Here is a 27,559-nt window from a genome sequence, read left to right as displayed (position 1 = left end):
ACATTTTGGAGGAGCACCTGTGTGGCTCAGTCATTAAGCATCTGCCTTCAGCTCAGGTCATGATTCCAGGGTCCTGGGATCGAGTCCCGCATCGGGCTCTCTGCTCAGCAAGCCAGCTTCTTCCTCTCCCACTCCTTCTGCTTGTATTCCCTCCCTCACTGTGTCTTTCTCTGTCAAATAAATAAATAAAACCTTAGAAGAAACATTTTGGAAAGTGATTCTGTTTACCTGTCATTGAGGGCAGTGGACTTCAAAATGACTTAATAAGTACCAGACTTTTTTAAAAAAAGATGTTATTTATTTACTTGACAGAGAGACAGCGCGCGCATAAGCAGGGGGACCAGCAAGCAGAGGGAGAAGCAGGCTCCCCGTTGAGCAAGGAGCCTGATGTAGGACCCAATCCCAGGACCCTGAGCCGAAGGCAGACACTTAACCAACTGAGCCACGCAGGCGTCCCTAAGTATCAGACTTTTAACCAGAAAAACCGAGAGGGGCTTAATGATACTTCATTTGTTCTTCATTTCTATGGGTTCAAGTATTCATGATTGTAATGTAATTGTGATCTTCTTGGCTCATTGTTTTTAATTTATATGAAGAGAACACATCCATTTTCCATGGGTTTTGAAAACAGAAGACTTTAACTTCCCAGTCATGGCATTCAGATCAACTAGCAAAGCTCAAAATCACCCTTGTGATTGCACCTGGGGGGCTCAGTCGGTTGAGCATCTGGCTTCAGCTCAGGTCATGATCCCAGGGTAGTGGGATTGAGTCCGGCATCAGGCTCCTTGCTCAGTCGGGAGCCTGCTTCTCCCTCTGCCTGCTGCTTCCCCTGCTTGTGTGCTCTCTCTCTCTCTCTCTCAAATAAATACATAAAATCTTAAAAAAAAGAATCACCCTTGTGTGTTTAAAGGCTTTATAGTTGTTGCAGAGTTCTTTCCTACTGGGTTCTGGTGGATTCCAAATGAAAAGGGTAAACCAGAGTCTAGGTAGAGCCTGAAGTTTGAAATGTATAAGCCAGCCTATGGAATGCTTCCTCTCTCCTGACCTTTCCACAGAGGCCGTAGCAATGAATCAGAGACGCAACCGCACTAGGTTCACAGAAGATCAACTGAAAATCCTCATTAAGGCATTTGACCAAAATCCTTACCCAGGTTACGCTACCAAACAAAGACTGGCTTTGGAAGTCAACACTGATGAGTCTAGAGTCCAGGTAAATCACAAATTCTATATCTTCAAGACTAAAAGTGGAAAGGGAGGAGAAGGAATCTGTTGATCGAGCAGAGCTACATACGAGTCTGCAAAGGGCTTTGTATGGAGTATCTTTGTGGGGGGCAACAAAGCAAAGCTTATTGAGTGATAGTACAGAGCTGAAGAGGGAGGGGACCCAAGAGGGTTGCCCTGAGGCGTCCTGACTGACACCCAGAACTGACAAGGATGTTGCTCTTTGTCTGACTTCACAAATGTGGGTACTGAGGACGAAAGAGCTTACAGGAGTGGGAAGGAGGCAGGCAGGTACTCCTTCAGGGAAGAGGAAATGCTTGGACTAGCTGTAAAATACATAATTGCAGCACCTACTTATTAACTTAAAAGATTATTACCGTCCTGTTGGGACCAGACTGTGGAGACACTAAATGCCAAGACTTGACCTAAGACTTCGGCAGATGTGACAGGTATCGGTAACAATCCCGAGCTTTGATCTAGTAAGAATCACACTTACGCCCTTGAAGAAAGGCAGTGATGGGGTTGAGATGACATAAACATACTTAATTCTCTCGTTTTGTTTTCCTCACTTAAGATTTGGTTTCAGAATCGAAGAGCTAGGCACCAGTCCCAGAAAAAGTCAGAACCCGATGAGGACTTAGAATCAAGCCAAGACCAAGATCATGCTGAAGAGGAGATTCAGAGTAAATAGTCTGCGCCAGTCCTGGTCCCTGGCAGGGACTCTTGGGTGCCCAAGCGCCTCTCTACGCTGGAGCTAACTCCTGCTCTGAGCAGGAAAGAATGTTCTCTCTCTGGACCTCCTTCCTGCTTGGGTCTTCTGGTTCAGGGTTCAACATGGCCCCTGGAAATTCTTCCTTTCACGGTTCACGAACCTTCGTCTTTTTTTTTCTTTCACACTTTATTTATTTATATGAGAGAGGGAGGAAGAGAGAGAGCATGAGAGTGGGGTGAGGCCCAGAGGGAGCAGACTCCCTGCTGAGCAGGGAGCCCAATGACGGGGCTCGAGCCCAGGACTCCAGGATCATGACCTGAGCCAAAGTCCGACACTTAAACTGACTGAACCATCCGGGTGCCCTGGTTCATGGACCCGAGACTCTCCTGTGTTTACATTCTTTCCACTGGAAAGAACCAGCAACCTGGCCGTATGCTGCATCTCTTCTAGAACTTTCTCCCTGTAAAAGCTGGGGCAAAGCCCTCTTAAGGAGAAGCAACAGGCTTCAAATTAGATGGGAGACAGAGTGGGGCATGTTTGGGCTCCTTGTCTGAATATGTAAACTGACCTCTGAAATGTTCTTTGACCCCTGATCTCACATTCGTCCCAGGCAGAGAAGACAGACGGCGCCGTTCCAGCTATACTCCCTCACAACTACACACCCTCATCCAGGCATTTACGAACAACCCTTATCCTGGCATCGATACCAGAGAGCAACTTGCTAAAGAAATTGGCATTCCAGAGTCAAGAGTCCAGGTAAGTGATGAAGAATTCGACTGGTCCACGTCCTAGAGACAGAGACATATGGGAAAGGGAGCTACGTGGACATGACAGGCACATTTCCTCTCCAGGGCCTTTCCACAAGCTGCTCCCTCCCTCTGGTAGGCTCTAGCCAGGATCACTCACAGCCAGCTCTCACCCCCTTCAGTTGGTTTTTTGTTGTAATCGATGTTCTTTTTTTTCATCTTTTCACTGCATTTATTGCTAATCTTAAAAAATTAAAAAAAATTCATTCTCCGTTCTCCAGTGGCTCTCATCCCTCTTGCCCACATACCTGACCCATTTCCTCAGGACCAGTTCAAAACTGAGCCTGTCCACTGCCATTTTCACAGGAAGCAACCAGTGCAAGGGATGTGGCAGAAGGTTGGAGGAAGGCAACAGTATTGTCCAGGTTCCACCCGGAGGCCAGCTGGGTGGAGAGTCACAGAATTCAGACAAAAGGACTAGTGACCTCTTAGTGACATAGTCTAACTAAAGTGGGCTGGAGAGGAGATAGGGTAGTCCATCAGAGCCTTTAGTGAACGCCTCAAACCTGGAAGAAACGATTCTAGTAGAAGAATGGGGAGGACCAGGGAGGCAGTCTTCTGGAAATTTCCATAACTCTCCCATGTTGAGAGGTGTGGAAAATCGAGAGGACACCAAAGAGCCTCACTCGTTTTGGCAGAAAAACTTAACTGTAGCATGAGGAAGTCACAAAGATGCCGCCCACATTGCAAAAGGCTACAAAGCGATGCCCAATTTCACCAGCACCGGGATCACAGACTGGAGGGGTGGGGATCACACTCCTGACATGGAAACTATGAGATGCAAAAGCAAGGAGAGTGGCCTTTCAGGGGGAAACTCCCGCATCCATGCAGACTGGAGTCCAGGTCAAATGACCTGGTGGGTACCACAGAGCAGCTGGCCACGCTGGCATGTCACATAGAAAGGACTTGAAACAAGTAGCTGGAGGAGGAGAACGGCAGGAAAGTGCTCCAGGGCCCTCAGGAATTGATGGCAGTACCGGGGACAGCTGCAGAAGCAACGGCACTGAAGAGGTTTCCTGTTCAGCAGCCAGTTGGACAGGGGGACGAGGACCCAGGAGGCAGATGAAGGGAGCAAAGATGGGGTCCTGAAAGGGAGTCTGGAGGCTGGTCAGAAGGAGTGCACACTGCACACCACCGAAGATGCCACTCTGGGCCCAGGAGAGGAGTCCAGATGACGAAGGAGTAGGGGGACCCTAAGTTTGTCTCACCACTCAAATACAACTAGATAGTTACCAAATCATTCTCAGCACCTGAGAAATCAGTCAGAGGTCTAAGGAAACAGATACTCCAATTCTACAAGTAGAAAAACAACCACCTTTTGGAAGGTAGGAGTTGTTTTTGCTTCTTCTGTTTCTTCTTTTCTGGACACAGTGATGAGGAGAAATTCATCCCATAAGAAAGAAGAGGAGGTCGTACTCGCAGCCAGGGATTTAATCAGCATGGATAGAAGTAAGATGTCTGAATGGGAATTTAAAACAATGATTATAAAGATACTAGCTGGGCTGGAAAAAAGCAGCCAGAGTCCCTCACTGTAGAGACAGCTCTGGACCCCAAATCGGGGAGGTGGCAGATGCAGGTGGGGGTTCCTGACTGAGGGTTGGGGGGGGAACAGCCTCACAGTAGCCATCCCAGGGGCACAGGGAAATATATGGCCTTCAGGTCACCGTGGGCTCTTCTCAGCCGGGATGGGAAGGCAGTCTCCCAGAGGAGGTCCGCCCATGCCTGAGTGGTAGAAGGCAGAGTCCTCCTATCGACAGTGGCCCTTTTTGGCTAAGTGTCAGCAATACAGGGAAGTTGGATTTGTCTTCCGTGACCTGGGGTCCATCTTTGGGCTGGCAGATCTTCTTGATAAGAGACCAGCTTTTGAACCTTCGAGAGTTTCTCTGCTCTTTGTGAAAGCCTCCCCAGAAGGGACCCCAGTGACCCTGTTTGGGAAAAGGAGATTCAGCATCAGTCTCCCCTCCACCAACCACAACCGTTTGGACCACACCAGGGGCCTTGGCCTCCCTGAATTGGGCCTTTGCCCATGGAGGAGGTGGGGGACTCAGCAGTGGTAGAATCATTAGACCTTGATTCTGGAGGACCTCTGTGAAGAGCTGTCTTGGGGCCATCAGGCTTTCCATTGGCCAGGAGGTCACATGGGCCAGTGGGACTCCTGTCCTTCTCATCTCCAATCTCTTCCCGCCTGCTCTGGCGTTGAGGGCTGCTGCTGCTGCTGCTGCTGCTGCTGATTCTGCTTCTTCGGCTTCAGCATCATGGTTGCGGCACTGGCCATGGGGATTTGGAGGGTGGTGAGGAAGGGGCACGTTGGATGCCTTCCTATTTGTTTTCCGAACAGCGCCTGGCACATGACGGTAAGAATTCACTGAATGAATGAAGGAAGGAAGGAATGTTACTTTACCTTGAATTCAAGCCAGACATTTGGCTAAAGTCTTTAGATCTGCCATATTTCTCAACCTTTCTAATTATCCCATGAGGTTGGAATTATTTTGTCTACTTTAGAGATTTAACATTTAGCTCAAAAATGTAGGATCCTTTTACTAAAAAAGAAGATTTTATTTATTTGTCAGAGAGAAGGAGCATAAGCAAGGGCAGCAGCAGGTAGAGGGAGAGGTAGGATCCCCATTGACTGAGGAGCCCGATGCGGGGCTCGATCCCAGGACCGCGGGATCATGACCTGAGCTGAAGGCAGACGCTTTACCAGCTGAGCTACCTGAGTGTCCCAGCAATGCAGGGTTCTGCTGGAGGGTGATTCTGCCAGAGTGGTGTACTATGTGTTATTTCCACACCAGTGTTCCTTGCAGTAACCAGGAACCGAGTGACACGAGGGGGACCGACGTGCCATCCTCTCTGCTCTCTTCCTCCCCCCTTCTGTGTCTTTCATGTCGCACTCGTACAAGTGCCTGCGGTGTGCGAGGAGCGGGCCTACCTCCTGGCATTCATGAAGACAGAAGCTTGGAAAATAGTAAGGGAGATGGGCAAATGAACCGCAGTTTCGATGGTGCGATGAGGTCACGCAAATTTGCCTTCTAAACAAACACGAGTGAACAAATGAGTTTGGTACCAATAGGGAAGCAGATGCGTCCGGCAGAGATGGTTTCACAGAGGAAAACTTGATCTGAGGCTTGACAATCAGGGGAAACTCCCCAGGGGAAGACCCGGATAGAGGGGGTTAGGAAGGGCAGCACTGGCGGCAGACCAGATTCCTGAGGGCAGCCCTGAGGCTTCCAGAGAATCGCAGATCTATGGGCTGGTGAACTAGCGTGTCACAGATACTTGCGGGAGCTTCAAGTGTGGACCAGCTGCTTGTAGCCAGTTAAGACGGTGGACACAAAACCCGAATGTGACATCATTCGTTAGCCTGTGAGCTGGGAGATGGGGCCCATCTCTGATTAATCCCTGTATGCTCAGGCATGCTCAGAGGTCTTGAAGTGGATTACACACTTGGAAAGTGTTCGCTAGGAGGGTTCATATTTCATCCTTTGGGTGGGAGGGATGTGCTTGAGGAATTAAGGCAGAGGAGAAAGCATGCTACGGTTACAGCTTGAAATAGCTTCTCTTCCTCCAGAGTGAAGAACGGACTCTGCTACGGAGACCAGAAATAGGTGGGACAATCAGGGAAAAGTCAAGGAGGCTGAGGCATGGAAAGGGGTTAAGGGACGGCATGGACACAGACTGAGAGCCCAGGGCACGGACGGGGTGCGGGGGACAGGGATGGCACGGAGAGGGAAAGAGATGAACCAACCCGGAAGATACGGCGTGTTTGGCTTGGGTGGCTGATATGGGTGTTATCCAGCAGGACGGGGTTCTAGAAGAATATAAGGAGTCCCACAAGGTGGGAGGTGTCCACCTGGGATACCCAGAACGGATAGTTAGGAGGCAGCTTCCACAAGGCCCCCAAGCTCTGGCGAGGAGAGGATGCACCCCAGTGAAGGCCGGGAGACTTTACAGAGAAGCCGGATGGAAACGGCAGGCTGACTTTTGAGTAATTGGTCCTGCGGGATTCTGAAAGAGCATGAGCTGAGAGAGAAGAAAGCAGAAGTCAGCGGTAGAAGATGAAGTGAATCATGTCCTAATAAGGTCATTCCAATATTCTTTGGGCTAGTTTTCTCCTCAGAATTCAAAGCTGAATAATTTTTCCTTAAGATCAAGATGTGGGTGGGTGCAGAAAAAATGAGAACTATCTGAACGGCTTCGTCAACAGGGGACTAATTCTTGTAGCCATCACAAGCATGGCGGATGGAGAAAGGGGGTTAAGATTTGGGTGTAGACGCCACGTACAGGGCTATCTATGTATGTGCGGGCTCCCGAGACCAGCATTCATCTGCAGGGTGGCCTCGACCGTCAGGAAGGACGTGAAAGTTTCCAGGATATTATGTGACTTTTCCAAAGCCTGGTTTTTGGACTCCAGACCTGCGCTTTATTCTGCTTGCAACCTCTGTGAAAACCCAAAGTAGCAGCTGTGGGACATGAGTGTGTGTGTAATATATAAAAACATGTGTTTTTCTAAAGTTATGTTATTATAAAATGTATACATATATTTAACGTCTGTGTCTAATGTGCATGTAGTGTAATTTATGGGCAGAGGCTAGGAGTAGCAATCCATTATGTATTATTGTGGAATGGAAAATATTTTCCTGGGGCGCCTGGGTGGCTCAGTGGGTTAAGCCTCTGCCTTCGGCTCAGGTCATCGTCTCAGGGTCCTGGGATCGAGCCCCGCATCGGGCTCTCTGCTCAACGGGGAGCCTGCTTCCCCCTCTCTCTCTGCCTGCCTCTCTGCCTACTTGTGATCTCTCTCTGTCAAATAAATAAATAAAATCTTTTTAAAAAAGAAAATATCCTGGGTCATGGAAGAGGGTATAAAACCCATCATGCAAGTACTAGGTGTGAGGTTCAGAATTTTGGGCTTTACCTCCAGACCCAATAGACTTTCCTAGATATCATATGGAATGACAGTGATTTTGAAATTAAGCCTAAAACAAACCATCCAACTCTTCCTTCTGCCTTATGACAAAAGCAACGGTGAAACTCCCATGACATCACTTGCTTTAATTAATTCTCAGTGTTTTACCCACTTAGATTTGGTTTCAAAATCGGAGATCCAGATTCCATGTCCAGAGAAAAAGAGAACCTCATGATCAAGACTGAGAACAGAGACAAGACCAGCAACAGGATCTCTGGGATGAGAGGGTTCAAGGTAATCCCGCTGTTGCTCACAAGCCGAGCCTCCTGACTGTCCATCCTCCCACATGGTGGAGTCAACCCCAACTATTTCTTGGGAACTAGAAGATATTCCTACTCAAAAGAAGGATAAACCTGGAAGAAGGATCGGTTAGAAGGATAAAGCTAGAAGACAAACCTACTCAAATGCCTTATCAGGTTCCATGCAGTAAGGGGATTAGTTATAGTGTCTGAAGGCTCTCCCCAAGTTATGGTTCCCCCCAGGGAATTCCACTGGCCACCTTCCCAGCCGGAATGCAGAAACCCCAGGAGAATGGGAATTTTGTTCACTGTTTTCTTCCCAGGGCCTGGTACACAGTAAACAATCAGTAAACTTTTGTGGAAGGTATGGTTGACTTAATAGAAGAATCAGTCCTTAGGTGTGTTCTGCCAAGGGCCGCCTAGTGTGTGGCTTTCCCAGGGGGTAGTAAGTTCCACATTGGGCTAGGAAGGTGGGACTGAGTTTACTTTCACGTTTGAATATACAAACTGCTTCTTCCATTTCTCTTTCTTATCTTTCCCCCTTGGGCATAGAGACTACACAAAATGGCACCAGTCTCAGTCTCAACTGTCTTATTTCTCCAAAGCGAGACATTCAGTATATTTTATGTCTTCAGCCTGGGATCTAAATCTCTCTTCTAAGCATACCTTCCACTTTTCCAGAAGTTGAGCCTGCTGGAGATGATAAACAGAGCTTCAGGGAGCAGAGACAGATACAGGCACCACACAAACTACTGACTGATCTGATCGTAGATCCAGAGTCCAGCAGATCTGGAGAACAATGAAAATAAACATACACATAGAGCACTTTTTCAGCCATCACAGTAATTGTGCTTTTTAGTAAGAAACATTTATTGGTCTTCATCCCCATTTCTAGCACAGTTTCTAAAATCTGTGGAATTTCCAGTGATGAGAAAAATCAGAGAATTGGCACTTTCTGGTCTTCTTCCCTGACCTCCAGGAAAGGGAGAGGGTCTGGAGGTTGAACCATTTGTCAATGGCCAATGATTTATTATTTTTTAATCTTAATTCCAGTATAGTTAACATACGGTGTTATATTAGCGTCAGCTGTACTGTATAGGGATTCAACGATTCTCTACATTATTCAGTGCTCATCACGGTAAGTGTACTCACAGGCCCCTTCACCTGTGTTCCCCACTCCCCCCGCTTCCCTCTGGTAACCGCAGGTCTGTTCTCTATAGTTGAGTCTGGTTTTTTGTTTCTCTTTTTCCTTTGTTCATTTGTTTTGTTTTTTAAATTCCACATATGAGCGAAATCATATAGTGTTTGTCTTTCTCTGACTAGTATACTATATTTTAACATGTGTCTTTTTAAAAAACTTTTTTAGAAGATTTATTTATTGAGAGGGAGAGAGAGCGCACACCCAGGCACTTGAGTGGGGGAGGGGCGGAGGAAGAGACTCTTTCAAGCAGACTCCCTGCTGAGCTCAGAGCCTGACATAGGGCTCAGTGCCACCATCCAGGAGATCATGACTTAAGTTGAAACCAAGTTGGATGCGTAACTGACTGAGCCATCCAGGTGTCCCATCTATTTAAAAAGTCTTTATTTATTTTTATTTTTGTTTTTTAGTAATCTCTATCCCCAGTGCGGGGCTCAAACTCTCAACCCCAAGATCAAGAGTTGTATGTCCACTGCCTGAGCCACTGCGCACCCTCTGATTAATTTCATTAGCGTGTTAGTCTCTACATCCATCCATGTTCTTGCAAATGGCAAGATGTCATTCTTTTTTATGGCTGAGTAATATCCCATTATATATATTTATAGTCTTTATTTTTATTTATATTATATATATTCCATTATATATATTCCATATATATAATACTCCATCATATATATGTATATGTAATTTATCCACTCATCTATGGATGGACACTTGGAATGCTTCCATAATTTGGCTGTTTTATTTTATTTTTTAAAAGATTTTATTTATTTGTTTGACAGAGAGAGAGCACAAGCAGGGGGAGCAGCAGGCAGAGGAAAAAGGAGAAGCAGGCTCCCCATAGAGCAGGGAAGCCTGATGTGGGGCTCGATCCCAGGACCCTGGGGTCACGACCTGAGCTGAAAGCAGTAGCTTAACGACTGAGCCACCCAGGCGCCCTCCTTGCCCCTGTGTCTGACTTTCACATGGCATTATGTCCTCAAGGTTTACCTGTCTCATGGCGTGTGTCAAATTTGCCTCCCTTTCTAAGGCTGAATGATACTCCATCATGTGTATTCACCACTTTGGGATTATCCATTTATTCATGGATGGACATGTAGGTCGCTTTCGTCTTTGGGCTATTGTGAATAATGATGCTATAAACACAGGGGGTACAAATATCTGTTTCAATCTCTGTTTTCAATTCTTTGGGTTAGATATACACCCAGAAGTGAATTGTTGGACCATATGATGAAGAATTTTTAAAGTAAACAGATATCTTAAAATATTTAATAATAATATTCAATAATAATTTTAAAATACCTTATTTTTTTGAACTAGGCTCTACTCCCAATGTGACCTCGAACTCATGACTCCAAGATCAAGAGTCACATCTCTACTGACGGAGCTAGCCCAGTGCCCCTAAAGCAGATATTTTAAAAAGTAAAGTATCTGGTCAAATAGGGATTTCTAAAAGGAGTGTGATAATTTCAAATATTCTGAAATTTCATACCCAGTCAATAAAGTTGCATTCTCTAAAAATTAAAAGTTAAATAAATCTGTTATGTAATAGATGGAGAATCTTTAATTCATGTGTGCCCCCCCACACGAAGATATCTGTGACATATATACTTTATTTTTAATTAAGTTCATATTCTAAGTCAATACTATCCAACAGAAATCTCTATGTTGCTGCAAACAGTCTTTCTTAGTGCTGTTAATAGCCACAAGCCACAGCTGATTACTGAGTAGGACGAATATGGCTAGTGTGACAAGAACTGCATTTTTAATTTATTTTAATTTTTTTAAGCATTACTTATTTGAGAGAGAGGGAACACAAGTGGGAGGGGCCCTGATGTGGGGCTTGATCTCACCACGCTGAGATCAGGACCTGAGCTGAAACCAAGAGTTGGTCGCTTAACTGACTGAGCCACCCAGGTGCTCCGTAAGTTATTTTAATTTATTTTTTTTAAACATTTTATTTATTTATTTGAGAGAAGAGAGAGACAGTGAGAGAGAGCATGAGCGAGGAGAAGGTCAGAGAGAGAAGCAGACTCCCCGTGGAGCTGGGAGCCTGATGCGGGACTCGATCCCGGGACTCCAGGATCATGACCTGAGCTGAAGGCAGTCGCTTAACCAACTGAGCCACCCAGGCGCCCAGTTATTTTAATTTAAATGTGTATAGTCACTCTAGGAAACAAACTGAGGGTTACTGGAGGGGAGGTGGGGGGACGGGGTAACGTGGTGATGGGCATTAATGAGGGCATTTGATGGAAAGAGCACTGGGTGTTTCATGCAACTGGTGAATCACTAAACTCGATCTCTAAAACTAATAATACACTATAAGTTAATTGAATTTAAAATTTAAAAAGGCAAAAAAATGTATAGTCCATGTGGCTAGTGTTTACCCTACCCTATTGAAGGGTGCAGATCTAGAAAGCATTTTGTGAACTGTTTCATTCAACATTACATGGGCGGCATCTTTCCAATTTTATAAATGTGCTCTTCAAACACTGGTACCTATTTATTTGATGGCATTAGTAGGTTAGAAAGTATAATGTAAAACTCTATCTTAATCACAGCAAAACTGAAACAGTGCCCCAGGGTTAATGAGGTTAAAAGTAGCAGAAATTTTTAATCTTGTTTTTTAGACAACTGTTTCCCCCAATAAGTTACTTTGTCTTTTCAGACCCCACCAACAAACCCACTAGTGACTCTGCACAAGCCTGGAACTCAAGGTCAAGTGATACAGCCCCAGCCGGTGAATAAGGAAGGCCCTGCATTTCTTAAGAAAATGAGCCCAGACCCCACCCAGCTTATCCCAGCTCCTGGAACATGCCCTAAGTGGTTTCCCTTTGTCCCGACATCAGGGGCTGGGTTTTGCTTCCTTCTGGTGATGTCTTTACCCCCAAATGAACAGGGGATATATGTTACATATATGTTTGCTCATTATGCACGCTCCATCTTTACTCATGAGAAGTCAGGCTCCCCGACCCTTTTCAGCAATATGCATGTAGCCCCAACTCCTGTGATTATAAAAAACTTGTTCTCTCCCCCTTCCGGAAGGTGGGTTTGAAGCTCTACCTCCCACCTCCTTGTCTCCTCATCTAGCTGCCTCTTAGATAAACCCTTTTCTTGCTGCGAACCAGTGAACGGCTCTGCTGCCTGTCAGGCAGAGGGACTTGGGCTCAGTTACAGAACCCAAACTAAGGATAGATAAATTTTAAGAGAATGTACACAACCCAAATGAAGAAACCTAAAATATTGCACTAAGGCACCTGAAAAGAAGACATGAATATTAGTAATGGCAGGCGGGCAGTGAACCCAGAAGTTGGAAAAAGTACTAAATGAAACGAAAGCATAAATACTAAATGAAGATAAAGTAATCTGAGTAGTTTGGGGGCAAGGGTTCCTCAAGATAATGGAGTCAGAAAACGTGCCTGGTGAGGTGATGTTTTGAGCCAACAATGACAGTAGGAGAACGCATGAACTACGCGAGGATCTAGAGGAAAAGATTTCAGACAGAGTTCCAGGTAAGAAAGGGTCGGAGGGACTGTCCGATAAGGATGCTATTGAGGAAGGAAGTGCGGGGGGGGGGGGGGGGCAGCTTTCTAGAAGAAAGCTTTCTAGAAGAACACAGGAGCCTTTGAAAGGTTTCCAGGTGGTCTTAGGTTTAAAAGGGCATGGATCTGGGGCCCCCTGGGTGGCTCAGTCAGTTAAGGTTAAGCATCTGCTTTCAGCTCAGGTCATGGTCCCGAGTCCTGGGATCAAGCCCCACATCAGGCTCCCTGCTCAGTGGGGAGTCTGCGTCTCCCTCTGGCCCCTCCCCCTGTTCCTGCTCACATGTTCTCCCTCTTAAAAAAAACAAATAGAAGGATGTGGATCTGAAGAACAAACCGAGCCAATAAGTGTTGGGAGGTTCATGAAAAAGAAGTGGGTTGTGTGTCGGGTATCCCACCAGTCCTGGACACTCCAGGGTTAAGATGAATGTGAATTTTCTCATCCACCTCTTTTGCTATGAAACCCCTGAGTCAGGGTGCCTGGATGGCTCAATCTTTAAAAAAAAAAAGATGCAAAGGAAAAGCGTTGGATGCTTAACCAACTGAGCCCAGGTTCCACTAAGGAAAATGCTTTATCACTGGTGTCCAGGTTGAGAACAGTATCTACAGGATGAGCCATTGTGGTTACTTTTCGGGAGTAGATTGGAGTTAGCAGAGATATTTTCTTTTCTTTTTTTTTTTTTAAAGATTTTATTTATTTGACAGAGAGATCACAAGTAGGCAGAGAGGCAGGCAGAGGGAGAGGGGGAAGCAGGCTCCCTGCTGAGCAGAGAGCCCAATTCGGGGCTCGATCCCAGGACCCTGAGATCATGACCTGAGCCGAAGGCAGAGGCTTAACCCACTGAGCCACCCAGGCACCCCTGGCAGCCCAGGCCCTGTTCTAACACTTCACATGTGTTAGGTCACTGAATCCTCATGGTATCCTCCCCATATCAGAGATAAGAAAAAAAACGGAGGCACGAGGACGTTGTAAACTTGCCTGAGGACAGAGCAAACTGCAAAGCTTGGCTTCGAACCCAGGCAACAGGACTCCCAAGCCCATGCTCTTACCCATAAAGAAACATGCTCACCGGCGGGCCACTGCGTACAACTGTGCAGTTTGTGCATTGCATGGAAACTCCCACCCAGGATGGAAGTAGGAGCTGAAATGCAGCTTGCTGTCTGCTCACCAGGCCACGGTCCCTGCTCTCTGCTCCACCTGCCTCGAGGAACAGATGCCTTTTTCTTCCCAAAAAAGTGTCACCCATCAGCCAAACCATGTATCCAGGGGTCGGTCTGACCAGAGGGTGCTGGTCCCTAATTTGCACCCGTCCATTCCAAACCCTAGCAGCTCTGGACGCATGGTTGTGGGGCTCTGGGCACACTGGTTTCCCTGTAAGTAGGGCTTTTCCTAATCTTCCCCCAAATCCCACCTTGGCTCCCAGATCAATTTTTTTTTTCTTTTCATCTTGGAGCTTCCAAGATTCCTAGGCCTAAATATTTTCCTAGTAGCCCAGATGTGGCATCCTTCAGTGGCCCGGCCTCCGATGCCTGTCGCTATCGGGCCACCCACTCGCTGCTCGGCACAGAGAGACTCAAAAGAAGAATAGACACGGCCCTTGGGGAAGACAAGATTTGCACACACTTAATAAAATATTTCCAATGTCATTATACATAAAAGTGCTTCTGGCACTATTCTGCCCCATCCTCTCTATGAAGAGAGAGATCTGAAGCCGAAGTAACCCCCAACAGCCAGGGGGACGCGGCACTGAGCACATCACACGCGTGGTGCGTCATTCCACGTGTTCCAGTGCCATGCCTCGTGGACATTTGAGTAGCATCTCAATTTCAACGCCCCAATATTTACCCTATCCCTCTGCAGAAGCTGCCTCTCCTGTTTACTCGTTCCTGCCGTGGGTTGTGAAACCAGGTATCCGGGAGCATGGTCACTGATGCCTGCTTCTCTCTCATCTCCCATAAGCAACGGACTGCCTGTCCCTCTGGTCTATCACCTTATACGCACGTTTCACCCAGAGCACCAACTCCTCCATTCACTATCTCAAAAGTGATCTCAGACAGGCTTTAAAAATAACCGGGATTCGTGGATGTACATGACAGGGATATGTGGGAATCAGGTGAGGCTCTATCCAGCAGCTTAAACAATGTTGACAGTAATCTAGTTTCTCTTTCTCTATTCATGCTACTTCCACTGTGTTGACTTGATCCTCAGTTTCTACCTCATGGTCTCCCGGTAGCCCCAGCCTCTGTGTTCTGGGCAGGAACACACCATACCACACCAGATCATTTCGGGGACAAGAGAGCAATCATCTTTTTTCCAGAAACCCTAGCAAATGCCTCCTGTGTGCTCACTGGCTGTGCCTGAGATATGTACCAACCTCAGGACCATTCGCGTGGTTGAGTTGGAGGTGGGGTTCACTGACTAGTTAGGCTCTGGAACATTCTTAGAGTTGAGTGTGGGGTCAATTCTACCCAGACAACATGGGTTGAAATGGAGGGGGGCGGATTTCTAATGGAAATCTCTTGCAATCTCCTATTCTCTTTGAATGGTCAGAAATCCAGTGGCTCCATTTTCAAAATATCTAGAATCTTCTCAACACTGTTATCCTGGTCGGAACTACCATTTTCTCTCCCTTGGATCTTACAGAAATGTCACTGCATCCACATTTGCCCCCTGCCGCCAGACACAGGACAATTGTCAGAAACTGGAAACAAACTCAACGCCAATTAACTGGTGGATGAGTACATAAATTGTGGTATAGCCATCAATGAATACTACTTGGTGGGGGAAAAAAGAATGAACCACTGTTACTCACAGGAACATGAATGAGCCTCAAAATCATTACAATACAAAAAAGCAGCCAGACACGAAAATGTGTATCATATAACTGCACTTCTATAATAGTTTGGAAAATGCAAGTGAATCTATAGCGACCGAAAGCAGATCAGTGGTGTTCTGGGGAGGGGGCTGCTGGAGGGCATGAGGGGGGATTAGAAAGGTGCATGCCTAAAACTTTTGGGGGTGATGGATAGGTTTCCTGTCTTGACTGTGGTGGTGGTTTTGAAGGTATACATTTATCAGAAAGCATCAAATTGTTCATTTTAAGTACCTCCCGTCTATTGTAGGTCAACTTTGTATCTTTGTAACATACAACAACTTTGTAACATTGAAAAAAAAAATCAGAAAATCTAAGAAGCCGATATAAGACCAACCTCAGTAAGGACAAAAGCAGTAATCAAGGAATCAGAAGCCAGAAAAGAAGAGGCATTGATATGCAAATATCAGAGCCTGAAGTTTGTAAATAGTCCCATGGTTGGCAGACTAGTCAGGGAAAAAAAAGGACAGAACGCACACGTTATCAGAATCTTGAATGACCTAGAAGTAGACACATACACAGATCAGGTTTCTAGGGTAGAAAGATAGTAGATGCTCATTTTTAGTAATACATTTGAAAATCTCAGATGAGTGATTTTCTAGGAAAGGCTGAGCAGAGTTCTTGGGTAAATTTTTAAAAATATTTCAGAAACATTTAATAGGGACGTTCCAGAGCATTAAAAGAGCAGAATATTAGTTCTGATATCATATAACACTCCTGGTGCCTACTCTATGTGTGGAGAAAACACGCAGAGTCCCATATCCTCCATCATCTCCAAGCCAGGGATATGGTGGTCCAGCCTTAAACCTTGACTTTTCCCACACTGCCTACTTTCCGACTGCCAGAAAGTCCTGTTTCTCCTCCCTCAAAGCACCTACCCCGTCCACCACCTCCTCTGGCTTCCCATTGCCAAGTTTCAGTCATCTCTTGCATGGACCTTTGAAGTGGATTCTGTTGGGTCACTAGGGGCGGCTGGTTAGCCACACCTCACTCCCCTCCCATTCAGAAATAGATCCCTGGGGCGCCTGGGTGGCTCAGTGGGTTAAAGCTGCTGCCTTCTGCTCAGGTCATGATCTCAGGGTCCTGGGATTGAGCCCCACATCGGGCTCTCTGCTCAGTGGGGAGCCTGCTTCCTCCTCTCTGCCTGCCTCTGCCTGCTTGTGATCTCTCTCTGTCAAAATAAATAAATAAATAAAATCTTTAAAAAAGAAAAGAAAATAGATCCTTGCCTTCCTCGGAGCCAGCAGGGTAAAGCCCATGGGCGGGCGCCTGGGGGGCCCAGTCAGTGAAGCATCTGCTTTCGTTCAGGTCTGGATCCCAGGATGGAGGCCCATGTCCGGTTCTCTGCTCAATGGGGAGCCTGCTTCTCCTTCTCCCTCTGCCATTCCTCCCTCCTCTCCCTTGTGCTCTCTGGCTCTCTCCGTCAAATAAATAAATAAAATCTTAAAAACAAACAAAGCCCAAGGGACTTTGTCTTATGCGTGGTTGTATCCGGAGACTACAAAACTGTCCTGGGCGCATGTCAGCCGCTCAGTAGTTACTTGTGCAAATGAATGGAAGCAAATGGACACCTCACGTTAACACTGTCGGGGAGCCCAGTGGTGTTTCTAGACATCGTGCTGTCATGTGGTTTCTGTCCCTCCCTGGTGGCACCAGGAAGCACAACCTCCTGTGTGTGTGTGTGTGTGCACGTACACGTGCGCGTGCACAGACACACATTCTCATGCACATAAGGCCACAAGATAAAAGAATCACAAGGTTTTCTTCCAGACGTACCATGGATCAGCTCACGTGAACGAAGCTGGTTTCCATTTCTTAAACGAAATAAGGGCTGGGGCTGGGTGTGTGACGGCAGGTACCCGAGCCACTAGGGACCGTCATACTATGCCGTTTTTCCGTTTGTTTAGAGATTGAAGGAGATGCACTGAATGACCTCATGGGGCACAGAATAATGCCTCATTACCTGCCATATTAACTATATGTTTCTCAAATATTTTAAGAGCAGAGCCGCTGAATAAATATTTAACGATTATAGGGGCACCTGGGTGGCTCAGTGGGTTAAGGTCTCTGCCTTCAGCTCAGGTCACGGTCCCAGGGTTCTGGGATGGAGCCCCACAATGGACTCTCTGCTCAGCGGGAATCCTGCTCCCCGCCCCCCCCCACCCCGCCCTCCCCTTCTGCCTCTCTACCTACTTGGGATCTTTGTCTGTCAAATGAGTAAATGTTTTTAAAAAATATTTACGATGTAACGATGATGTTGATTATCACTACTACGATCGTCCACGTTCTGAGCTCTCTGGGCTCTGAAATCGACCGCCTGGAGCAGTTGCGGGAACCACTGCGACCAGGACGGCGCCGCCCGCTGCCCCACGTGCGCAGGACCGAGCTCACTTTCCCAACCTGAGCGGTCACTTTAAGGCCATATATATACGGACATGCTGCAGAGTGCTCTTAAGTCCCACTAAGTGCTTCAAAAAGAAAGCGCCGCTGGTGTCAATACGTTGTTAAAATGTCTAATAATTACCCACTTGCCTTTTAAGGACAGGCCTGAAGGGAAACGGCTCCTCCTGGGAACCTCGCGGGCTTCTCACAGGTACTTCTCACAGCGGTGGCCGGTTCTCCACCCAGCGCGGCGCTGCTTGCTTTTGAACGAAGGCCTATGTTTGCAAATGCATTCGAAGCTGTCCAAAGAGGGGCGCCTGGCTCGCTCAGTGGGGCAAACGGCCTTGGGTGTAGAGATTACTCAAAAATAAAATATTTAAGGGGCACCTGGGTGGCTCAGTCGTTAAGCGTCTGCCTTCGGCTCAGGTCATGATCCCAGGATTCTGGGATCGAGCCCCGCATCAGGCTCCAGGCTTGGTGGGAAGCCTGCTTCTCCCTCTCTCACTCCCCCTGCTTGTGTTTCCTCTCTCGTTGTGCCTCTCTGTCAAATAAATAAATACAATGTTAAAATAAATAAATAAATAAAATATTTAAAAATAGGTACATGGGGGTAGGGGGTTCCGGGGCGCTGCAGTCAGTTAAGCCGAATTCGGACTCTTGGTTCCGGCTCAGATCACGTTCTTAGGGTTGTGAGACGCAGCCCAGCTGGGGTCCTCGCTGGGCAGGGACCCTCTACCTGAGATTCTCTCTCTCCCTCTATCCGCCCCCCCGCACCACTTCCCTGCGTTCCTGCTCGCTGTCTCTAAAAAAATAAAAATCAATAAGTAAATCGAGCCATTTAATGGAAAACTGTTAGGCAGAGTCGGATAATCTAGAAAACTGCATAACGGCAGCACCGGATTGTCTCAGGGGTGGGGGTTCCTGTGTTAAGCCGGGAAGAAAGCCTTCAAAAGGCCACCCCTGCCCGCGCCGGGCTTCTGCGGGAGACCGGCCACTCAATGACTCGGCCTCTGCCGCCATCTAGTGGTCGCACATGGCAACTGCCACGGAAGTCCGCAGGCTCAGGCTCACAGGTGCGAGGCAGGGTGACACCAAGCACGCGGGAGCCTTTGTCCCCAAGCACGCGGGAGCCTTTGTCCCCAAGCACACGGGAGCCTTTGTCCCCAGGAGCGCAAGATCATCGCTTCCTCTTGGGCTGCACATACCTTAGCATGATGCACACGTCCCGGTGGGCTCTTAGCTCACCCCCGTATGTTGATGGCTTTCACATCTCCCTGCAACAGAAAATAAATCTTTATTTAAAAAAAGAGGAAGAAGAAAAACAACAGCAACAAAAGACAGAAATCTTGATTATTGAGAGCAGGGACTTCTCCAGGTAAGTTTTCTAGACCCCCCAGACCAGAAACTCTGGAGGGGGGGTGGGGGCAAGCACTGTTTACCCAAGCCCCCCCAGTCCCTGCCTCCCACCCTCATGGGGTTCTGATGCAGGCTCAAGTCTGGGTTCAACCATTCAGAGCAGTGGTTCTCAAGCAGAGGTGGTTCTTTTTTTAAGATTTTTATTTTTTTTTAGCAAGTGAGAGACAGAGACCATAAACCGGGAGAGAGACAGGGGGAGAGGGAGAAGCAGGCTCCCCACTGAGCAGGGAACGTGATGTGGGACTCGATCCTGAGACCCCGGGATCATGACCTGAGCTGAGGGCAGAGGCTTCACCGACTGAGCCACCCAGGCGCCCCAATCAGAGGTGATTCTGCCTCCCAGTGGACGCTTGGGGATGCCTGGAGACATTTTGGTTGTCATAGCTGGCCTGGGGGAAGGGGACGGAGGTGGGTAGAGGCTGGGACACAGAACATCCTACTAGAGCAAGGAATTATCAAGCTCCACCTGTCAGTAGCGCAGAGGTTGAGAAGCCCCACAGACCAGTACCGAATTTCCCCCACCGCCCGCGCTCCTGCCCTGCCCCCGCCAGCTCCTTGTCTGTGCGACCTGTGCTTGCCCCCGACTGGGACAGGCACGGAAGATATTCTCCGTATTTCACAGGTAGGGCACTAGTCAGTGCTAAAGCGGTCCTGGCCAAGTCCAAGGATATGGGCTCCACCTGGGAGCACTTGGCACAGCTGTCCAGCCCGTTCGGGGCATTAGAGTAATTTTTTAAGTTTATTATTATTTTTTAAAAAGATAATTTATTTATTTGAGAGAGAGAGTGAACGAACAAGAGAGAACACGAGGTGGGGGGAAGAGCAGTGGGAGAGGGAGAAGCAGGCTCCGACTGAGCAGAGAGCCAGATGTGGGGCTCGATCCCAGGACCCTGAGATCACGACCTGAGCCGAAGGCAGAGGCTTCACCGACGGAGCCTCCCAGGTGCTCCTACTATTATTATTTTTTAACTCATCTCTACACTCAACCTGGGGCTCAAACTTAGAGCCCCGAGATCAAGCCACATGCTCCACTGACTGAGCCCAGCAGGTGCCCCAAATTATAGTAATTTTTTTCAGATTTATCATTTTAAAAAAATCAAGGGCACCCCATATCCACAATTTAGGGGAACACAGGTAAGTGATGGGAGGAGCCAAGGTGGTAATGCCCACATCCATGCAGACTCCGTGTTGACCCTTAAAGGGACCAAAGAACATGCCTTTGCTTTCCTTGCCCATAAGATGCCAAGAACGATGGTGTCTACGTGGTGGAAAACATCAATGAGCAGGATGATTTATGATCGTGATAAATGCTGGGAGAACAGAAGAGAGGGGTGCCTGGGCGAGGTCACTCTATGTGGGGTATTCCTGGAAGGCTCCTCTGAGGAGGTGGCATTTGTGCGGAGGCCTGAGTGATGAAAGGGAATGAGGTGTGTGCAAACCCGGGACAAGCACTTGAGTCATGGAAGAGTGACCCCATTCCGAGCTACAGGAGTGAACTCGGTGGGTCAGATTCACTCAGGCAGGTCCCGTTCTCCTTGCTGGTGACTGCGTTAGGGTCGGTTAGGTGACCCAGATCTGGGCGATGGGACGTGAGATGGTGTCCGCCGAGAGGTCTTCGGAGAAAGTTTCCTTCACTCCTAAAATGGTGACGCTAGAAATGTTTTCCCTTGAGGCTCCGGGTGTTTCTGCAGCTGGAGAGGGGTCCGGAGACCCCAGAGCCCGCCTTGTGCTCCCCGCCAGAGCACGAAGCCCTCACATTCCCCTCAGCCCCCTGCACTCCTCTCCTTCTGGAGCTTTCTGCTGCGGAGAGAGAGGGGAGCGGAGAGACAGAGAATATGAGAAGGAAGCAGAAGAAGGTTCCTGGGTTTTGTCCTTTCCCCCTTGGGCTGAGGAGCGCTGGTGGAAGGGAAAGAGAAAATAAGGGAAAATAAAGAGAAAATCGGAAAAAGAAAAATAATTTGAAGAAAGAAACAGAAGAGCAGGGTAGGGCCGGTGCCAATTCGACCTTGTCTCCACGACGCTGAGGCAACTCACCCCCCGTCTGTGCATGCCCGCGAAACGCCAGTGTGTCTATCACAGTCTGTCACGTTTGTGCGAACTGTTTCTGAGAATCACCCCAGAATAACAGTTACCATTTCCTTCACGAATATTTATTTTGTTTTTAAAACTGGTGGTTTTGGGTGCCTGGGTGGCTCAGTGCGTTAAGCCTCTGCCTTTGGCTCAGGTCATGATCTCAGGGTCCTGGGATTGAGCCCCGCATCAGTCTCTGCTCAGCGGGGAGCCTGCTTCCTCCTCTCTCTCTGGCTGCCTCTCTGCCTACTTGTGATCTCTCTCTCTGTCAAATAAATAAATAAATAAAATCTTTAAAAAAAAACCTGGTGGTTTTATTTGAATGACTGTGTGTGTGTGTCTGTGTGTGCGCGCGTGTGTGTGTGCCGTGTGTCATGCCTCCTCTCAGCGATTTCTAGTACACAATACAGTGTTGTTAACCACAGTAATTACAGGGCCAAGGGCAGGCTGCCTCTGAAAGGGCCATTTCGGCATATTGATTATTTTAAATTTAAAGTTTCTTGGGGCGCTCAGGTGGCTCAGTCAGTTAAGCGGCTGCCTTTAGCTCAGGTCATGGTCCCGGGGTCCTGGGATCGAGTCCCGCATCAGGCTCCCTGCCCGGAGGGGAGCCTGCTTCTCCCTCTCCCTCTGCCTGCTGCTCCCCCTGCTTGTGTTCTCTCTCTTTCTGTGAAATAAATAGAATCTTTAAAAAAAAAAAAGTGTCTTAAGAAACAGCCAGTGCAAAACACAGAAACAAACAAAACCCCCGCACGAAACCTAAAACCCTCTGAGCCCGTCTCCAGAAGCAGGAACTAAGTGCCCGGCGAGAAGGGCCCTGCGGGTACCGGCGGCGGAGAGACGTTCTCATCGGCTGGGTGAGAAGCTTCAGAGCCAGAAGCCCGCAGAAACCGCCGCCACTTGTCAGTAACTGACTCCCCGGCCCAAGTTCTGTTTCGAATTCTTCACTAATCAAAGCTCCGGACGCACGTTTGTTTACTGTCACTTTGTCTAAAAAGCATAAAAACGCCTCGCCGCGGTCATCTCTTCGCACGGCAGTTTTGAGAGTGGGCCTCCCGCGCCAGCACCGGACTAAACGCCGGGCGTTTCCCTCCTGTCCATCTGGCTCCTGTCAGTTTGATCCTGGAACCAGCTGGAAGCAGCCTGAAAGGCAGAAGCCGCTTTCCCGCCCGGTGTCACCGCTGCGCATTAGCTCCCCGAACTCCCCCGCCTCCTCACCAGAGGCTCTGACCCGTGACCGGACCGGCAACCCGGGCCCCGCTGCGGGGGCCGCTAGCCACCCCTGGGCTCTGCTTCTGTGAGTCGGACTCTCGCTCCTTCTTTGTCTCTTTCTAAGGTTCCACGTAAGCGAGATGAGGCTGGGTTGGTCTCTGTGTCCCACTTACCTCAGCAGGATGCCCTCAAGTCCACCCCAGGTGCCGCCAGTGGCAGGATTTCTTTCTTTCTGGTGCCTGAGTAATATCCCATCATATACTTGATTTTCAGTCATATAAGCGGTATTTTAAGGCCCTGGTACTTTCAGCAGGGCTGACTGGAACGTGGGATTTCTGTAGGCGTCTGCAGAAGACCGCAACGCCATCGCATTTTCTGGTCCTGGTGTGAGGACTCTTAAGTTCCCGTTTTAGTTGGGGCCAGAACATACCTGATAGGCTTTTTGGGGCCAGGGGAGGTTCAAGTCCAGGCTCAGCCCTTCCTTTGCCAGCCACACTGGTCTGGGGTCTGCAGGGGACAGAGAGTCTGTATGCCCCAGAGTCACTCGTTGAGATCTAAGCCACAGGCCATGGCACGAGGCGGTGGGCCTTTGGGAGGCAGGGCCCTCATGCTGGGACCAGGGCCGTCATTCAAGGGACCCCCAGGGCACCCCTTTCCGCACATGAGGACACAGGGAAGGTGCTGTCTGTGAACCAGACCCCGAATCTGTCAGTGCCTTGATCTCCGACTCCCGGCCTCCAGACCGTGAGGAAGAAACTGCCAGGTCTGGGGTATCCTGTGACGACAGCCTAGCTGTGAGGGACCCCCTCTCCCCTCTTCCTGTCACAGGGAATCCACCTGGGTGAGGACAGAGGCTGGAGGTGCAGGGATGGGGGCGCTGGAGGAGGGACCGGCGCCCAGAGACCCGCCCGAGCTCCCCCAGGCTGCACAGTCAGACCGCGTGTGGGAGTCAGCCCAGCCTCACAACCAAGGATATTGAGACTTGGCAAGGGACCTTTCCTGTCCAAGCCCCAGACTCCTCTTCTAGAACACGGATCACAGCCACTCTAGGATCATAGAGTCGGCGTGAGCATGAAGCCAGTCATCCTATAAATGCCGGCGCCGGATCTGGTTCCTCGGAACCTGTTTCTCACAGTGGGGCCCAGAAAGTTCAGGCCTCAGGGCGCCCAGCTGCAGGGGCCTGGGGTCCCTGAGACTAAGGAAGCAGAACCTTCCGGCTCCAGCTCACTCTTTAAAATGTCACCTGCTCCATTTTCTTCAGGGCCTGTATGTGTCCGTATCCAAAATGATTTTTTAAAGTTGGTTCGTCTGCTAACGATCTGTCCTCCTGCCCTGCAGTGTGAGCTACCTCTGGGCGAGGACACAGTCAACCTTGTCCCCCAGGGGGTCCCCGACCTAGAGCGGGGCTTGGAGAGGAGCAAATTTTCAATGTATTCTTCTTTCTTTCTTTCTTTTTTTTTTTTTTTTTAAGATTTTGTTTATTTTTACACGAGAGAGATCCAGAGCGAGAGAGCACAAGCAGGGGAGAGGGGGAAGCAGGCTCCTTGAGTCGGTCCCAGGTCCCTGGGATCACGACCCGAGCCGAAGGCAAACTCTTAACCGACTGAGCCACCCGGGCGTCCTCTTAATGTGTCCTTGTTGAAGGGACAGCAGTGCCGAAAACCTACTCCGAGCAGCACCAGGGGGCTCAGTTGAAAACCTTGGTTTTCGGTTCAGGTCATGATCTCAGGGTCGTGAGATCAAGCCCCACCCCCATGCTTGATTCAGGGTCTGTTTGAGAATCTCCCCTCCCCATCCTCCCCTGCTCAGCTTTCTCTCTCTAAAATAAATAAATAAAATCTTTAAAAACAATTTTGAGAGAGAGCAGGTCTCTGGAACGCCGAAGTCAGAGGAGTGGGGGGGGGGAGGGCGTGGAGCGAGGACAGAGACAGCGGCTGGGGAAGCCCTGCAGTGGGGGGATGAGAAAACGCCTCCCGGCAGGGGTGGCGGGAAAAGGGGCGGCTGGAGGGGCCCCCCCATCTGCGGGGTGAGCTCCCACATGCTCAGGGACTTCTGAGGGACAGGGCAGGAACTCGGGCTCAGAAGGCCCAGGTCGGCGGCGCGAGGACAGAGCCACCTCCTCCCCAGCCCTGGGGTCGGTGACTGAGGCCGACGGTCAAGAGATGGCGCTGCCGGAACAGTGTCTACAACGTCCCGGCCGGGAAAAGAGGGTCGAAAACGAAGGATGCGTTTGCTCCGGACGCGCTTCAATCCATTGTTTTTCAAAGAGGGAAGCGACCTCCCCAGAGGGGCACCAGGGAAATTTCGAGAAGCGGAAGGGGGTGGAGCGCGAAGGCCACCGACACCCAGGCGGGGTGGCGGGAAGCCAGCAGCCGGGAGCAAGGGCGCCCAGAGCTGGGGTACAGGTGGCTCCACCGCCTCGTGATGTGCGCCCTGTGGCCCCTGAGCTCCAAGTTCATCATTCAAAACTGTCCATCCAGCCAGTCACCGCCGGGCAGAAGTCCCGTCCTCAGAGCGCGGGGAAATGGGTGACAGAGGATAAACACGATGACGAGCATGTCAGTGTCCTTTAGGGCTAAGGAGTGTCCAGGAAGACCCCCGGAGGCGAACACGGGGGTCACTCTGGAATGCAGGAGAAGGCCCCGCAGAAGTGAGAGGGGGTCGGGAACGACCTAGCCTGGAATTTAGATTCGCTTTAGGGGACTCCGAGGAAGAGTCCAGGGAGGCGAGGCTTCGTTTAGATGCAATGTGGTCCCAACGGATGGTGGAGCTGTGACGGGGTGTCGGGATGTCTCAGCCGGTCTGGGGACAAGTAGAGCTGGGCCAGCGCGGTGGCGGTCGAGGAAGCGCGCTGGAAGGCTCGGAAGCCTCGGCCAAGACAAAGGGCTGCTGGCTCGTTTTTGCGTCTTGGACGGTGTCCGCGTCTGGGTTCAGACGCGATCACAGAGCGGGTGTGTCTTGTCCCGATCCGCCCGGTTACACAGCGGCCTCTTCTGATGTCGACGTGCTGGAGGACAGTTGCTGAGGGCACCCCATGGCCGGGCTTCCCGTTCCCACGACACGCCGGGCCAGCTCCTCCCGGAGATCAGGGGCTGCTTTCCTCTTCCTCAGGAGCAATTAATGCAAAGCAGAGATGGGGAACACAGAAGGGGGACGTGATGCTCCCAGTAGGGGGGCTGGAGAGGAGTGAGTGAAGACAGGGCGCCTTGTCGGTTTTCCTGACAGCAGAACAGCGTGGAGTTGCTTCTGTCCTGCCAGAGGTGTGTGCCACTGAAGAGAGGCCCGAGTAAAGACGGCTGATGTGGGGAAGCGAAGGACACGGCGCTCTCAGCCTTCAGTGCAACCCTTACTCCGAGCAAGATGGGAACCACAGGCAGACTAACCGGGAAGGACATCCTCCAGTTTCCATGCAGGATAACGAGGATTACGAGGCCGCGTTGAGACAGACTCAGGGGCAAGAACAGAGGTTGGGAGAACGGATTGCGCGTGGTGGGCTCTTGCCATCATTCCATCAAGAGCTGCTGGTGGCATGGCCCAGGGCAGTGCGAAGTTGTTGAATTTTTGAATATATTTTTGATGAGGATCAGCCCTGATCTTCTGATGGGCAATGAGATATGAGAGGAGTCAAGGATCCTCCCGGTTCTGCGGCCTGGGCAGCCGGAGGAAGGAGATGCCTTTATGGGAACCTTGCAGAAGCAGCTGGCCGGGTGGGGGAGAGTGGATGTCAGTGGCTTCGACTGGGATTAGATTTTTCGAGATGCCTTTTGGACATCCAATAGTGGGATGTCAAAAATGCCCGTAGATACATGGCTCTGGGATAAGGTCGCCAGATGCAATGCAGGACGCCCACTTAAGTTTGAATTTCAGATAAACAACAAGTAACTTTCTCATGTGTGTCTCAGAGATTGCACAGACATACTTGCACATCAAATCAATTATTAGTGGGGGCACCTGGCTGGCTCCGTCGGTAGAGCACGTGACTCTTGATCTTGGGTTCGAGAGTTCAAGACCCATGTTGGCCTAGAGCTTGCTTTATAAATAAATAAATAAATAAATAAATAAATAAATATTAGTTTTGCAGGGGGAACAGAGAAATTTCCTGTACAGAAAAAATCCCAAATAATTGGTGTCGATTGTCTGCCCTCAAGTAGGTGGAGCACAACTGTTTACTCTTTAGGGGTGGACTGTGCCTGGTAACTTCCTTCTAGACAGGAAATATGCAAAGGAGGGGAAAAGAGTAACTTTATGGGGGAAAAACCTGACAAACACTACCTTGTCCAGGTGGTCAAGCCACGAGCCACATCAACAGTATGTACTCTTGATACGGTGTGATAAGAAATGGCACTTTCTCCTCTGGGGTCTTCTTCCCCAAAAACTGTAACCCTAGTCCAGTCATGAGAAAAACATCTGACAGGCCCAGTTGAGGGACATTCGACAAAATGTCTTTCCAGTTCCCGAAACTGTCAAGGTCATCAAATACGGGGAACGCTGAAGAAGCTGCCACAGCCAAGGGGAACCTGAGGAGACGTGAGAATTAAAAATGTGATGAAGTACCTGGGTGGCGCGGTCCGTTGGGCGTCCAGCTCCTGGTTTTAGCTCCCATTGTGATCTCAGGGTCCTGGGATCGAGTCCCGCATCAGGCTCCTTGCTCAGGGGGAACCTGCTTCTCCCTCTGCCTCTGCCTGCCTCTCCCCCTTCTTGTGCTCTCTTCCTGGCAAATAAATAAAATCTTCAAAAAAAGAGAGATGGATAGATCTTTAAAAAAATAAGTAAATAAAAATAAAATGCTTTAAAAATACGATGCCATGTCCTGGCTGGGATCCCAGAATAGTCAAAGAACATGAGGTAGGGGCGCCTGGGTGGCTCAGTGGGTTAAGCCTCTGCCTTCGGCTCAGGTCATGATCTCAGGGTCCTGGGATCGAGCCCCGCAT

The 27,559-nt window shown here is 49.3% G+C and overlaps 2 protein-coding genes and 1 pseudogene across 2 annotated transcripts in view; 1 reads left to right on the top strand and 2 right to left on the bottom strand.

Annotated features, from left to right (window-relative positions):
• Window positions 1–27,559, bottom strand: part of LOC111139744 (zinc finger protein 543-like) — a 352,717-nt gene that overhangs the window by 49,506 nt on the left and 275,652 nt on the right. The window lies entirely within an intron of this gene.
• LOC111139732 (double homeobox A) lies at window positions 1,067–7,887 on the top strand. Its single transcript, XM_022492090.1, has 4 exons — window positions 1,067–1,210; window positions 1,796–1,904; window positions 2,544–2,689; window positions 7,819–7,887. The coding sequence occupies exons 1-4, from the start codon at window positions 1,067–1,069 to the stop codon at window positions 7,885–7,887; spliced, it is 468 nt and encodes a 155-aa protein (XP_022347798.1).
• On the bottom strand, window positions 4,400–5,039 carry LOC111139739 (annotated as a pseudogene).

The sequence above is a fragment of the Enhydra lutris genome, unplaced genomic scaffold, assembly GCF_002288905.1.
Source record: "Enhydra lutris kenyoni isolate GAN:26980312 unplaced genomic scaffold, ASM228890v2 scaffoldscaffold114, whole genome shotgun sequence".
Taxonomy (NCBI): domain Eukaryota; kingdom Metazoa; phylum Chordata; class Mammalia; order Carnivora; family Mustelidae; genus Enhydra; species Enhydra lutris.
The sequence above is the reverse complement of the archived record's forward strand: the minus strand, read 5'-3'. Positions and strand labels throughout refer to the sequence as shown.

Bases quoted from the DNA above. Each gene is read 5' to 3' on its own strand.
- LOC111139732 (XM_022492090.1), top strand. From the start codon at position 1,067: ATGAATCAGAGACGCAACCGCACTAGGTTCACAGAAGATCAACTGAAA. The intron at 1,211-1,795 runs GTAAATCACAAA...TCCTCACTTAAG, and splicing joins CTGATGAGTCTAGAGTCCAG to ATTTGGTTTCAGAATCGAAG. The intron at 1,905-2,543 runs GTAAATAGTCTG...CATTCGTCCCAG, and splicing joins TGCTGAAGAGGAGATTCAGA to GCAGAGAAGACAGACGGCGC.